This window comes from Monodon monoceros, unplaced genomic scaffold (genome assembly GCF_005190385.1).
Source record: "Monodon monoceros isolate NGI ecotype Baffin Bay Population unplaced genomic scaffold, NGI_Narwhal_1 Super_Scaffold_16, whole genome shotgun sequence".
NCBI lineage: Eukaryota > Metazoa > Chordata > Mammalia > Artiodactyla > Monodontidae > Monodon > Monodon monoceros.
Window position 1 is genome coordinate 73,739,444 of NW_021703772.1, and position 15,883 is coordinate 73,755,326.

The window sequence follows — 15,883 nt, forward strand, 5'->3', positions numbered from 1 at the left end:
CGTGATCTTTTTCCAGTGATGTACATAGCTGATTCCTTGGTATTTTTCACAATGAAGATAAGGGAATAATTTGTCATGGTTTGGATGATTGATCCTTTTCAATCCAAAAGTGCCTTTATGACATTGTTTAACATAATAATGAATATTCTTATCAATTTACTGTCTGAAACGAAAGCAACTGTGGGAAGTACCAAAATCTCTATTCACTTTTCATGTGTACAGCAGTGTAGGGTGTACAAAGATGAGAAGGACACTTTTTCCTGGTCTTACAGGGTTTACAATTGAGTAGGCAGAACCAATAGGCATTATACAACGTAAAATAATATACCTGCTCCAATCCAAGTACATGTCTTTGAATACAACCTTGAAGGATAGATATTCCAGATATTGAAGGGTATTCCAGAGAAAAGGAATAATTTAAATGCCGCAGCACAGATCTTGGGGCTCTTAGGGCAGTTTAAGTAACAACACATTATTGTGTTAGGTGGACCTGATGAGAGTCTGTGTGGGAGGGGAGGGGAGACCTCAGAGCTGGGCTGCTTTACACAACACTTGGACACTTTCCCTGAGGAAGTAGTAATTTGACCAGCACAGGGAAACAACTGAGCATGATTGAGTAGAAGGTTTTAGGAACCTTAGTCGGACAACATGCTTGTCAGTAAGTGGGTAGAGACTAGCAGTGAGGGAGCAACTTTTGTAGTTGGAGAAAGAAGATTCGAAGGAATGGAGAAGAGGCTCAGAGGCTTGGCTGTGAAGGCAGTGAAGAAGGAGGAGACACATCTGGTTTTAAGCCTGAGTGAAGGTAGCATGAACTAAAAAGAGGAATCAGTAGAAGGCTATTGGCAGAAGATAATGAGAGGGATGTAGGCATATGTACCTGAGTGTGTGTGTGTGTGTGTGTGTGTGTGTGTGTGTATAATCTGTACAATATCTACACATACACACACATTTCCACACCAGTTATTTTATTCATATGTTCTCATCTTTTTTAGTTCTCTTTTCCCTTTTCTCATATTCTTTCCCATGGTAAGACTTTTCCTATTCAAACAGCTTTTTCTTACTGTTGTGAGATTTACTTAAGAAAAAAAAAAAGGCAAAACAAAACATCTTGTATACGATACTTCTGATTCTATACAATTATCATCAGTGAGGCTTGATGCAAGTTTATCCCAACAGTTCAGAATTTTCCGAATGGATGTTCATTTCCCTTAACTGGTTTTTTAGAGAATAATCACCTATTTGGCACTGACCGAACTGCAGGCAGCAAGATCCCTTTGAGGCAATCCCACAAGCAGGTGTTTCTCTGCCCACTGTTATTTTCAACCCTTTCAGGGCTGATGTCAACAATTCATACTTCTTGTTATCATTGGCTTTGCTTTCTGCAAAGCTCTATCTGGTTAGCCAGGGTGTTTATACTCAACATTATTTAAAAACAGATTTCTGTGTGTTTATATGATCTCAATACCTTTATTTGTAGGAGGTGACACACTCCCAGTATGGCTCCTACTTCTGAACATGGTTTTAGAGAAAAAACAATCTCTACAATAGAAAACGCTGTAGGAAGGAGACAGGATGAAGTAACGTCATCTTGATGAATGTGGCAATGCTAAAGGAGTACCACTGGACCTTACACCCACTCTCCCAAGGGTAGTAGGTTGTCGTTGGAAAGTAGTTTTCACTGAATGCTATAGTGAAAACCTGACAAACAGAGGAGAAGGCTGAATGTGCATTAGTGGGACCATAGACAGACTCTCTTTGCCTGGTTTTCTTTTGGTTATCAAATTATTACTAAATAGACAACTTCTGGAAGGGTTATTTCACTTGTAAGTTCAGGTACAGAATATTGTGCTAAACCCGGTAATGCATGTATTTCTGGGATGGGTTCGGCCCTTCAGGAGCTTTTACGTTATTTCTGGCTACACACCCATCCATTACCAAAACTCCCAAGTGTTCCTGACTGCAAGATATTTTGGTCATTTAATGTATACGTTTAGTAGAAAACTGTTAAATTCACTACAAAAGAATTTGAAAAGTATTCTCTAATCCATACTGTGGTATGCTTAGAGACAATATCCAAAAATTTTTTCTTGAAAAAGAGGTTCATGGGCCCACAATGAGAGTTTCCTGAGAAGCCACAACATTCTATTTGGGTTCCTAAAGGGCCCTTAAAGTTAAAAACTTGAGTTCAGCTCTATTATTTTGCTAATCTTAGAATATTTCTGTGGAGCCCTGCTATCCTAAAGCTCCTGACTTAAAAAGGAAAAAAAAAAACAAACAAACCTGTGTTCATGGAAGAATTGGGAAGAATGAGGCAGGGGACTGGAAAGGGAGCAGAGCACATAATTTTGGGACTTTTGAAACAAACAACAAAACCAAAAATACCTCATCTGTGAATAGGTATCCTCCCCTCCCCGACCCACAACAGTTTCAGGAAACGAGTACACAGAGGGGACAGGAAGTAACAGGCTGTTACTTAGCAGCAGAAGTGGCTACAGTTTGGAACTACAAGCTCCTCTGCAGGGCTGTCTGGCTGGCTCTGGGGCAGATTATTCCTAGTTTTTGCAAACTGACAGCTGAAGTATTTGGTCTTGGTTTCGCACTAAAGAGGGGCATTGTGAATCATTGCATAGCAGCAAAAATTACATTTTTAACATTGATGTCTAATCTTTTAAGTCATCTAAAAACAAAAGAGACGGATCCTCAGCCCTACCCCAGGCATCTTTATTTTAGAAGCTCGCAAGGGGTTAAAGAGCTGTCTACTCAGCAGATGTAATTGAATGTGTAGTTTGCAGCCCTGCCAAACTGCTAAACCTAGATTTCTCATATTAGATAATGTGTAATAAAAGACAGCTGTTGCCAGCATATGCTGTTGATTGCACACCAGTTCCTCATTCATGAGTTTTGCTGTCATCCCCACAGCCCTAAGAAAAAGCTCAGGCTGGGAGGGCAGTCAAGGGAGCAGAGACTCCACTGGTCAGATTCTAGAAGAGGGCTGCTCACTCCAGGGCTGCAGGGAAAACTTTTTCTAAAGTGTAAGACCTTTGCTAAGACCTCAGACGTACTTCTTGTCACTTAGGCAGGTAGTTGGTTGAACCCTGAGAACGTTCCTTTCCACATCGCCTGAGTCTGACAGCCCAGATCAAAACCAAGTAAGCATTGTGGCAAGATGTGGAACGTGTCAGAGAATTTGATGGTGCTTAATTTATTTAAATTGTTTTTTTATTTAAACGTTAGGTGCCTATGACAGGCTCATTGCTGATCCAGAGTGGAAACTAATTCATAATTTGATTTAGTCTGAGTTTTTCCTTTGTGTCACTGATGACCTGGATCAGTCAGTCCACAAGAATTGAGTATCTGCTCTGCCTCTCACCTTGTGCTAGGCAGATATTTCCATCTTAATCTAGTCGATTAGCTAGATAGAAAGGTTAGACCGAGAGAGGTGGGGAAATTTCCTTCTCTATAGAAGTCTGGGATTTGTCATGTGGACTTAAACAATTTTATATTTGAATCTATCTAGAATAATTTTTGATTTAGAAGGCAGGTTAAATGGTGGAAGAGATGAAATCTTGAAGTTCCCATCAATGCTATGATTATTTGCTTAGCAAAAGGGTATTTAAAATTGGTGAAGGAAGGCTCAAAATTGTAAGGACTCATTAATTTTTGCCACCATTCATTCATTTAGCAGTTGTGTATTAAGGCATTACTGACTTACTTTGTTTTCTATTAGTCCTTTTTTTATGGTTCTTGCTGTTTTGTGATTCCGGTGTTTGTTTTTTTATCATTGTTTGTTTTCTTTCATTTTAAATTTTACTTTATATTTTTAAATGTCTACCCTTGAGCTTTTCCTATGGATATTTAATTTAATGAAGGACAGAGTTGAAGGCTCTCTTACTTTGGATCTCCCACCACCTCTTACCTGCTCGTATTGTAGTCTAGTAGTTTACTTCTGTTTGTCTGTTTAGCTGTTTTTACGGTTCCACTCGACTCCAGGCCCTGTGATGGGCACTGGGGTAGAAAGTAAAACAAATACATTCTCCAAGAGGCCCAAAGGATATGGGGAATTATGAACAGAAGTGAGGTATTTAATCCAATCTGCCCTTCACATAAATACACATCTATGCCTCCACATGAATGAATATGTGCATTATCTGATGAATATTGACAGCAAGAGTAACGATTTTAAATATAAACCCTAGTTATGATTTACAGATAGCACGATTAGGTATGACCTACCTAAGTACTTTACAATCTGAAATAAGGATCAAAGCCAAGAAAATGGAAATAATGAAAGTAGATTAAGAAAATGTGTGTACAGTATAACAGAGAGGTTGAGAATGCTTGGGCATATCGAATTTACTGCTATCTTCCTCAAGAAGGCAGCCTACTGCATAACTGAATGGTCCCCACCCTTGTTAATGGTACTTATCAGGACGAAATCAGGCTGAAACAAACCATACAAACTGTTATAGGTCTTCCACAGTTAGTCCTTATAAATTGAAAATAGATATTTTTTTAGCAAATATAGAGAACTTTTTTCTTTTTTTGGTTCTGAGCCTTCCTATTGCAGTCTTCACGATGATATAAATGATTTGAAGTCCAAAACTGACAAGAGAGGAAAATCTAATTAATTTACATCAAATTGTTAGGAAGAGGTCTTCGTAGGTCTTCATTACGTTAACATTACTGACCAGTGGCCAAATTCTGAACACTGAGCCATTCCAGAAAATTTGTGAGAATGCTGACATTTTGTACTTGGTAATTCAAATTCCTTATAGTGATGTAAACTTCTCCACTAACAAATGCCTTAATGAAGATTTAATTTGTGCATTCATTTCTTCTACGTGTTTTTCTCCTGGCTTTCATCCTCTATTTTACTTTTATTTGTTTGGACTCCTGCATTGATCTCCTGATATTTTCTGTAGTCCTTGACATATGAGAAGCATAATAGGTTGCCAGTTAAATAAACACCATGGGTTAACTAGTAGAATGAGCTTATGTTTTGGAGCCCTGGACCAACACTTGAGAAAGAGCTAATTAACATTTGTTAATTCCTAAGCAAATAAACAAAACAAGAAACACAAAAACTCAGTATAATTACCTTAAAAACAAGATGCCACTTTTTGTTAACTTTTACTTTGTTTATAACGGTAGACTGTATCCTGGAAGCTTATGTTTATATGATCTTTTCCCAAAACATGCAGAGGAGTAAAGGTGATGTTATTTATACCATTTACATCATTCTGAGGTTCCTTTCCTTTCTTGGCTGGAAATCTCACTGTACTCTTTTAAAACTATTGCAAAAATAAATCATAAAAAGAATTGAGGTTTTGAGTCTCTGATTTCACCTGAATTGTGCTTCTGGGTATTAGTTAGTTCTTTGGAGATGATTTTATCCTGCTAAAAACAGTAACATATTGAACTATTACAATAAACACAGTCATTTCATCAGCATCTCCCCAAACTATCAACTATTTGGGTTTTATATGCCATTCCATGGGTGTTATTTTTCTTTGGATTTCAGTGTGATTATAAATTGCTGCGGTTAACCTTTCAGAGGCTATTTTAAATACAGATTAGATGTGAAGTTCTTTTTGGAAGCTTTGGAGCTTTGCCACATTACATTAACTCTTTTGCCATGGGGTATTATTATGGAAGCCTCATTTAATCTTTCAAGCGGACTGCCTGAACGGTCCCTTTCCCAGCTCTCCTTTGCTATCGCTAGAGAATGGAAATTACAGCCTTTCCGTAACAATTTCCCAGGAGCTGGGCCAAAGAAGGTGATAAAGAACAAAGTCCTTTGTGATATAGAACATTTTGCAGATGTGTCTTAAGGACCTTTCAATAACTGTGTGCTTGTGTTTTTCAGCTTGCTCTGACGAGATCAAGTTCTTTAGGTGACTTTTTCTGGTCTCAAAGGTAAAGAAATTAATTTATTTTTTGGTTTCTCAGCAAGATATTTAGGAACACAGCTTTCCAGGCTGATGATATCACACACACACATAGAGTCTTATATACTACAGTTTACATAAACATCAGCTATTTTTTATTGACAGTTATTTTTAATGATAGGTATGTGCCAAATGTTATACTTTGATCTTCATGCCTAATTTTTTTGTTTTTCATTTTACAGAAAGCTTGTTACTGTGGAAAAACAAGATAAAGGAAAATTTGGGTTTGAAATTCAGGTGGGCAGTTTTCAGATTTTCCAGACTTTTAGTGAAGAAAGTGGCACTGGTTATGTCATGATATTTGCAGAGAAAGAATGAAGTTGGGCTTAGGGAATGATGGAGGCTGTGACTTGTTTTCAATGTTTTTGGTAGTTTTTCAGTGTGTTGGGTACCATCTAGGAAAGAAAACATTCAGCGGATAAAAAACCCACCCTGAGACATAGTCTGCTTCTTGTTTGTAGCGCTTTAGTCTTCTGGTAGGTTTGGGACTGATCAGAAATTCTTGATATCAGCCAGCTCATAAATAAGAGAGTGATGTACTCTTTATAATGTGCATTTTATATATTTGCATTAGTGATGTGTTTTTTTTTAACATCTTTATTGGAGTATAATTGCTTTACAATGTTGTGTTAGTTTCTGCTGTATAACAAAGTGAATCAGCTGTATGTATACATATAACCCCATATCCCCTCCCTGTTGCGTCTCCCTCCCACCCTCCCTATCCCACCCCTCTAGGTGGTCACAAAGCACCAAGCTGATCTCCCTGTGCTATGCGGCTGCTTCCCACTAGCTATCTGTTTTACATTTGGTAGTGTGTATATGTCAATGTCACTCTCTCACTTCGTCCCAGCGTACCCTTCCCCCTCCCCGTGTCCTCAAGTCCATTCTCTATGTCTGCGTCTTTATTCCTGTCCTGCCCCTAGGTTCTTCAGAACCATTTTTTTTTAGATTCCATATATATGTGTTAGCATATGGTATTTGTTTTTCTCTTTCTGACTTACTTCACTCTGTAGGACAGACTCTAGGTCCATCCACCTCACTACAAATAACTCAATTTCGTTTCTTTTTATGGCTGAGTAATATTCCATTGTATATATGTGCCACGTCTTCTTTATCCATTCATCTGTGGATGGACACCTATGTTGCTTCCATGTCCTGGCTATTGTAAATAGTGCTGCAGTGAACATTGTGGTACATGACTCTTTTTGAATTATGGTTTTCTCAGGGTATATGCCCAGTAGTGGGATTACTGGGTCATATGGTAGTTCTATTTTTAGTTTTCTAAGGAACCTCCATACTGTTCTCCAAAGTGGCTGTATCAGTTTACATTCCCACCAACGGTGAAAGAGGGTTCCCTTTTCTCCACACCCTCTCCAGCATTTAAACAGTATTTTGCAGGGGTTTTTTTGTTTTTTTTTCCGGTACACGGGCCTCTCACTGTTGTGGCCTCTCCCGTTGCGGAGCACAGGCTCCGGACGCGCAGGCTCGGCGGCCATGGCTCTCGGGCCCAGCCACTCCGCGGCATGTGGGATCTTCCCGGACCAGGGCACGAACGCGTGTCCCCTGCATCGGCAGGCGGACTCTCAACCACTGTGCCACCAGGAAGCCCCTCATCATAGTTTTGATTTGCATTTCTCTAATGATTAGTGATGTTGAGCATCCTTTCATGTGTTTGTTGGGAATCTGTATACCTTCTTTGGAGAAATGTCTACTTAGGGCTTCTGCCCATTTTCAGATTGGGTTGTTTGTTTTTTTGATATTGAGCTACATGAGCTGATTATATATTTTGGAGATAAATCCTTTGTCAGTTGCTTCATTTGCAAATATTTTCTCCCATTCTGAGGGTTGTCTTTTCATCTTGTTTATGGTTTCCTTTGCTGTGTGAAAGCTAAGTTTCATTAGGTCCCATTTGTTTATTTTTGTTTTTATTTCCATTTCTCTAGGAGGTGGGTCAAAAAGGATCATGCTGTGATTTATGTCATAGAGTGTTCTGCGTATGTTTTCCTCTAAGAGTTTTATAGTGTCTGGCCTTACATTTAGATCTTTAATCCATTTTGAGTTTATTTTTGCTTATGGTGTTAGGAAGTGTTCTAATTTCATTCTTTGACATGTAGCTGTCCAGTTTTCCTAGCACCACTTATTGAAGGGGCTGTCTTTTCTCCATTGTATATTCTTGCCTCCTTTATCAAAGATAAGGTGACCATATGTGTGTGGGTTTATCCTGTTCTGAGCTTTCTATCCTGTTCCATTGATCTATATTTCTGTTTTTGTGCCAGTACCATATTGTCTTGATTACTGTAGCTTTGTAGTATAGTCTGAAGTCAGGTAGCCTGATTCCTCCAGCTCCATTTTTCTTTCTCAAGATTGCTTTCACTATGGCAACATTTTTAAACTATTATTTGAAACACTTAAGAACATTTGGCTCTATGTGCATATTGTCTCATGCTTTAGGAAAATTTTGACTTCTTTATGGATTTCTATTTAATAGCCTAAGAATTTCATTTCTTATTTGCTGTCTGCTTTTCATGGCCATATTTGCTAAGGTGATGAGTTAGGTCAAATGAAGTCTAGTCTAATTAAGTGCAAGAGAAGTAGTTTAAGTATTACTGTGTTCTTTTTCCATTACACTTTTGCATTTCTTTTAGAGGCATTTTGCATAACCATATCCTTATACTGCACATCAGTTTTTATATCTTAACTTTGGTGCTGCCTTCAGAAAACTTTGGTGACTAAATATAAGCCCCACAGTTGTAAAGTCAGTGTGTTTTTAGATTAGGAACAGGAAGCTGCTATGTAAGATGTGTTTTATGAATAAAGAAACAAAATGGAACTCTAGCTGCAATGAATAGGGAGAAGGCTCTAGGAGAAAAGAAGAGACCTTCTCCTTTTTTAACTCCTCTACTTTTGAATTTGGTGAAATCTCTAATTCTTCCATCAGGTTTTAGAAGCATAATACTCTCTCTTGTTCCTCATTCACATGAAACGCTCCTTATTCTGTTGTAGAGACACTAGGCTTTTTGTGACCACTTCTTTTCAAATGAGATTATCCCCAAGGATGTGCAGTGATTGCTACTGAAAACAGGAGCAAAGTCTACTCACTTGCTCTTACTTAATGTAACCAGCGAGGATCTCTTCTCATTTTTCTACAGACATGTCACTGCTTCCCCCATGTTTCTCCCTTATACCATAAACACTCTACATGAAGCAAGAATCAAATCAAAACTATCATTAGTAGACAGCAGGCTATAGTGCCTTGAAACTTTGTGGATTCATGTGAGCTAATGGCTTCACCTCCGGACTGCAGCATGTCTGTGCTATCTTAGTGATGCAAGGATCCACTCCTCTGCAAATTCCCTTACGGTGTATGCTTTCCATTACCAGCTCTACACCATAACCTATTCTCTAGTACTCATAAGATTTGTAGTAGTCATCAAATAGGGGACATGCTCTGGGAACATTTTGAAGACCAGATAGAACCTCACGTACCCTTATTGTGCCCCCATCATTAACACGTATTTGGGCCCTGGTCTACCAGGTGCAGGGCATGCTGGGAGAGAACAAGTCCACCTCCTCTGGTTTCCATGGGTGCTAGTTTTTTGCTGCTACAGAGAGTAATGTAGTAATTTGGCAGGAAGATAGACCTTAGATTCATGTACACCTGAGTTCATATTCTTTCAGTGCTACCTTAGTGGGTTCTTAGGCACTTCAAATGAACTAACACATAAAGTACTTAGTAATGTGCCTGGTTCCAGTAGAAGATCAGCAAACGACAACTGTTAGAATGAAGGCTATCAGGCATGAGAAAGGCAATGTACTTTTGTGTCTCTAGGAAATGATTGAGCCAGAAGACTGGATAAAAGAGAGAAATATCCAACTAATAATTTCTTTCCAAAACTTGGGGACCTCTGCCTTTCCTTCTCTAAGCCACAAATTTTATACCTGTTGCAAACATATACACAGGTGCAGGCTACATCAATTAACATGTTTCCCCTTCACTGTACTCACCTTGCTCCCTGGACATGGAGGGTAGATTCTCACTGCTAATGAGAATCATTACAACAGTGGTTTCCCAGAGGAGGGCCTGTTATAGCTTTGGTTCATGTCCTCCATGAACCAGACCACCCTTCCATCTCTGGAAGGGCCCGGGCTGTGGCAAGAAGACTCCCTGGCAGAAAAGCTGTTAAAGGGATCTCTGGCATAGATGGAAAGTAGATTACACGATCTCTGAAAGTCCCCTCTATCTTTAAGATACGGGGATTCTAAATGCCTTGCAGAGTACATAGAAATCTCTTAGGTTAACAAAGTCAAGTTTCTAGAAGTTTGACTGACTTCTGGTTCTGCTGGTTCTGGAGCCTGTCGGTCTGTAAAATCAAAAGGAATGAACAGCGGACATTCATTTTTCCACAGGGAAGCAGTGCTGGAATGTGGTTTAATTTTAGGAAACCGATGTTTAGAAGACTTACTCAACTCAGAATGCTGATTTTGATTCTAAATGCAGCAAGACCTCATAACTTAAATATGTGAAAAAGAAAAATATAGGTCCTTGGGCCACTCTGTTCACCAAACACTTGTGCTGTGTTCTTGGTACAAATCGAAAACAAAAACAAAAACAAAACCAAGCTGCTTTTGCCAAATTGAGGCCAGAGGCGAAGCATAACTTTTTCTAATTTAATCGAGTGGCTAATGAATGAGTATTTAGGGCAGATGTACCACCGAGCGCTCAGGAATGAAGGTAATTGAGTCAATCATAGTGCTTTTGAATGAATGCAGGGCAGGTTGTCATTATTTGCAGAACTCTGATTTAAAATAATTATTGTTGGCATATCCCCCTTGCTGGATATGTACTGTTTCATACGCTCCTGTAATAAGTACTTTAGCTCGGGAGAACCACATAGAGATTTTTCTCTCTGCTCTTGGCCATTATTGTTTTAGCCCATTGGGAAAAGAGAAACCAAATTTTTCTTGTTAAATATGCAATAATGATAGCATCAGGTGGTCTCTTAGGCTTGGAAGTCTTAAAGTCTTAAGCCAGTCTTATCCTACTTTCTTCCCTAAGCCAGATGTATTTTTTATGAATGGAGTCAGCTACAGATTGTGTGGGAGAAGTGTAAGATTGGTACTTAGATTTAGTTTATATTCAGAAAAGCTTCCCAAATTGTTCTTTGCACTTATCTATTATGCTGCTTAAGGTAACTGATACCACTTAATATTTTTTTAACAAATAGATTTTGAGCTTTTTGGTAATGGTAATCTATTTTATATTTGGTATTGGTAATTATGTATCCCTTTAATTTTACAGACTTACAGGCTCCAAAACCAGAACACCTGCTCCTCAGAGATGTGCACCCTGATCTGCAAAATCCAGGAGGACAGCCCAGCACACTGCGCTGGCCTGCAAGCTGGTAAGTTAGAACTATGCTCATGTTAGGAATTATTTAAATAGCAAGAAAAATAACTTTTTTGATAGTGAAGGTCAGGACATGATTGTTGCTTTGAATTTCCTTAACTCCTTTATGTTGCCAAGGTTTGGGTCTTGCTTGTTTTATTTCATTCGTGGGTCAGGAAAGATTATTTAACCAACCGTTTTAACACTCATTTTTCTTGGCATCTCCCAGGTGATGTCCTTGCAAATATCAATGGTGTGAGCACAGAAGGTTTTACCCACAAACAAGTTGTTGACCTGATCAGATCATCAGGAAACCTGCTAATGTAACTATCTGGCTGCTTCCCGTGGGGCTTCAAAAATGTTACGGTGTCTCATAATGCCTGTTGAGTGAATGAATAGGCTTTTTGTTCAGGATCACAAGAAGGGAGGCAGTGCACCATAGCTTGGGGATTGGGTACAGACGTTTTTATCAGTTCCTTTTGTTTCTCAAGGTTTCCTCAAACTTGAACATGTTGTCAGCATCTGAAGTCAGAGGACATCAATAGTCCAAACATCTGAGTGGGCGGGATAGCATTTTTTAAATTTTATTTTTAATTCAAATTCAATTAAACTGGCACACATTCTCTTTGGACAGAGAGGAATGGGTCCAATTTCCATGGCTGATATAATCCTGTGGTTAGAACAAATGAAAGGTCAGAAGGACTGAGTTTTTTCCTCTTCTACCACCAGCCAATTGTTTTTCTCTCCTAGTGTTCTGTTTGAAAGAACAGTCTGCTCGGCCCTCATGCCGTGCAACACACTCACATCTGCTACTATTCCCAACTTACTATTGGGACATTTGTTTCCCCAGTTAGAGATTCAACTGACATTTCCACCCTTAGTAACTAATAAGACCTTAGTAATTAGTTGAAAGATGGAATTCACCCATTCACTAAAACGATATTTATTGAGCAAATACTATGTTTCCAGCTCTGTGATAGGCTCAGGAGAGATAAAGACTCTTCTATTGCTTTATTGTGGAAGGAGATAGGTAAGAAGAGCCTGCAACAGTAAGTAATTTTGATATTTCAGTTATTGATAACTGCTATAAAGAAGGTAAAACAAGAAATGGGATAGCACATTGAGTGAGAGGGCTGCTATTTTAGCTTAAGTGTTTAAAGTGGTCCTTTCTGAGAAGGTGAGCTTTGAGCTGAGAGCGAAATGAAGAGAAGGGATGGTTAGATGAACTCCTGGTGAGAACATTTCAGATAAAGGGAGAGGTCTCTGAGTTCTCAAAGTGGGCTTGGCATATTCAAGGGATAGAGAGGAAGCCAGTGTAATTGGTGGTTGGTGAATTAGGAAGAATATAGTAAGAAATGAAGACAGAGAGTTCTCCAGGGAGCAGAGTATGGGCCTCACCAGCCAGGCTTAATAGTTTTAGAATTTATTCTGATCATCTCATTTATTCTTCACGGAAGTTAGTTATATTTCTATTTATAAACGAAGTGACTCAGGCTGAAATGAGGTTTAGTTAAGACCAACCATCTAGTAAATGCCAGGGCTGGGATTTGACCATCTGCTCTGGATGCCAGGCTCTATTCTCCAGCTACACCACAGCTGCTCCTTGTAAGCTGCCAATAAAAAATCTGCTGGACACTCTTTAGTGATTCTAGTCTAAAACTTCAAAGAATATTTCTTTGGGGTTTGTGTGAGAGTAGTTTTGAAAGATGACTGGTGATGGTAGAGGACTGAGTCCAACTCTGTGAATCCTATGAGTTCAGGGTAAAGCTTGGGGCCACTTGAGCTCCAGAGAAACTTGAGTCTATAAGGTAGGAATCACATAGAGTCCAGGAGAACATGCTGGTGATTAGAAACAGAAACCTATATTCCAGATGGGTAAAGTGGGCAGACCTCAGGTGGATAATTAAAGAGTATTGGGTGGAGACAATTGGAAATCCAGAGATAAGGAAGATGAGAGACTCTTTGTACAAATACTGAAGAGAGCGGCCAATCTATGGCTGCAGTTCTGCCCACAGACATCTATTGCTTGGGCAGGTCAGGTCAACATTAAAGTGCCAAATAGATTCGTAGGGATTGTCACTATCGCCCAGAGTCAAGACCCGCTAATGAGAAAGCGGACAACGTGTTCTCTTGCTATCATCTCATTATCTTGGGTATAATGCTGTTGGAAATAGAGGGAAACTGGTCTCTGCATTTAATACTATTATTTTACCATGTCTTGAAAATTTTCTTGCATCTTTATAGAGTTATAGCTTATTTATCAAAATGAATTTGAACCAATATTTTAAAATGCTTAGTTGTATAACTCACATATCATATTTATCTTATGCAGATTGATGGCATCTAACTTGAGCCCACAAAACAAATCAAATCACTCAGGATAGAGCAAGTCTTTTTATTTTTAGAAGGGCATTTGGTATAGGGAGAAAGAACACCATTAGATGGATAATTCTAAGATTAAAGTTTGTACACTTAAAAGGTTTTGAGATGAGAGTCATATGAACGTTATTATCTCACAGTAGTTCTGGTTCTATTTGTTCTAGTTCCAAAATTAAGGCAATTTACAGAGGTAAGATTTCCTAGAATCTTAGGGAAGAAAGGATTTCCGCTTGTTTCAAGAAATAGCTTCTTGACTCCATTGTTTGAAAGTCCCTAGTGCCTGTTTTCATTGCTGTATCCCTCACTTTTAGCACGATGTCTAGAGTCTGGCACATAGTAGATGCCCAATACATATTCACCAAATGAAGGAGGTGATTCACCCAGACCACACAAGAATAGGTTCTAGCAGAGAACAACCGTCATTGCCATATAGGGGCTTCTATAAAATGAGCTACAGTTTACAAATAAACCAGAGTCTTCTCTTTCAGTCACCCTCTCAAAGAGAGTATTTATTTTCCATATTCTTTCTTAGAATGTTGTCAGAAGGTTTGGCTTACATCCAGATACTTGAAGTGCCGTGAGAATGGTAACATTTACGTTACCTTTTAAGGATAGCCTGTGCTCAAAGTGTAGTACTCCATAAGGATGTTACTTGTTTGAAAGAATCACTCATGCTATTCCCCTGCCCCTCCTTTTTTTTCTTAAAACAGGATAGAGACTCTTAATGGAACAATGATTCTCAAAAGAACAGAGCTTGAGGCAAAGCTGCAAGTTTTAAAGGTAATTTAATTTAATACAGTGAGACACATTTTTCATCCTTGAATGTGAGTGGTAGAATAAAGATCTATTTGAAGAATTGAGATAGCCCTTGAAGATGAAATGTCGTGATGAGACTAAACTGCTGAATTATCAAGAGCCATACAATTACCTTTGCAGGAATATTAAATTCCACAAACCAGGGCAAATCACTTTCTTCCTTCCTTCTTCTGCATGTCTATGAGGCTCAGAAAGGCAACAGGAAGGCACATCACCTGAAGAACTTTTCATTAATGCACCTGTGATCTCTTTCAATTTACATTTTGTTTGGAAAAAACCAAAGAAGTAGAAGCTGTCTTTTTGTCATTTTCCCAAGTGCTATATATGTGTGCAGGAGGGCCTGGGATTTTTGTTTTTCTGTTGTCCTCCTCTGCGTCCTTTCGTTTTGCCTCATTCTTACTACAAAAATCATCTCCCTCTACTCCTGTGGCTGTCCTTGTATCTACTTTCACTGGCAAATACAATGTCAACTTTGAAGAGGAAATTAAAGTTTACAGGAGATAGTGTACAATGCAGGATGTTCAGTGAAAATTCTCTAGGCTATTTGAGGGTCTTAAAAATCTCAGTTTCCTAGACTGGTGAGGTTCTGGCAGACCATGAAGTCTAGGCCCTCGCTCATGTGCATCTCAGGATGCGCTCAGTTATTGAGCTCAGGAGGGCAGAGTTAGTATATTCCTACTTTATCTTTTATTCCTCCCTTCTACCACATTTAATTCATCAACAAGACCTGTTTTCTTCTTTGTCAACATTGGTTTTATATTCTTGTCATTTTGCTTACCCCTGTGATCTTTTGAATCAATTTATAAAATTCATCGGAAAAAAGTCCTCTTCAGACTGTGATAGTAATTGAATCGTATTTATAGAATAAATGATATCAATCGACGTTATTATGGTTTTTGCTTTCCTTACTTCAAACACAGGATCCCTCTTTCCATTCAGGTCTTTTATGTACTTCAAAAACATTTTGTAATTTCTTCATACATTTTTATATATCTTTGATTATATTTATTCCTATATACCTTCTAATTTTTTTGCTATAATTAATGTGGTCTTTTACATTTTCAACTGCTTATTGCTATTGATTTTTGTGTAAAGTTTTAAATCCAGGAGTCTTGCTGAACTCCCTTTATTCTAGTAATATGTTTGTAGATTCCCTTGGATTTTTTTATATAAACATAGTATCATCTGCAAATAATGAAAGTTTTGCCCCTTTACTCCCAAGTATTCAACTAGTTTATTTTTTCTTCTCTTACAGTATTGGCTAGGACCCTCAGGATGTTATAAATAGTGAGTCATCTTCTTCATGTTAAAAGGGGTGCCTCTAACATTTTATCATTAAATTTTTGTAAGGAGT

At 38.5% G+C, this 15,883-nt stretch overlaps 1 protein-coding gene across 6 annotated transcripts in view; it reads left to right on the forward strand.

Annotated features, from left to right (window-relative positions):
- Window positions 1-15,883, forward strand: part of CYTIP (cytohesin 1 interacting protein) — a 73,098-nt gene that overhangs the window by 44,723 nt on the left and 12,492 nt on the right. For all 6 annotated transcript variants that reach the window (XM_029224686.1, XM_029224689.1, XM_029224682.1 and 3 more), the window contains 5 exons: window positions 5,867-5,916; window positions 6,131-6,185; window positions 11,248-11,350; window positions 11,564-11,657; window positions 14,424-14,493. In XM_029224686.1, the coding sequence (XP_029080519.1) occupies window positions 5,867-5,916; window positions 6,131-6,185; window positions 11,248-11,350; window positions 11,564-11,657; window positions 14,424-14,493 (372 nt within the window). The remainder of the gene's footprint in view (window positions 1-5,866; window positions 5,917-6,130; window positions 6,186-11,247; window positions 11,351-11,563; window positions 11,658-14,423; window positions 14,494-15,883) is intronic.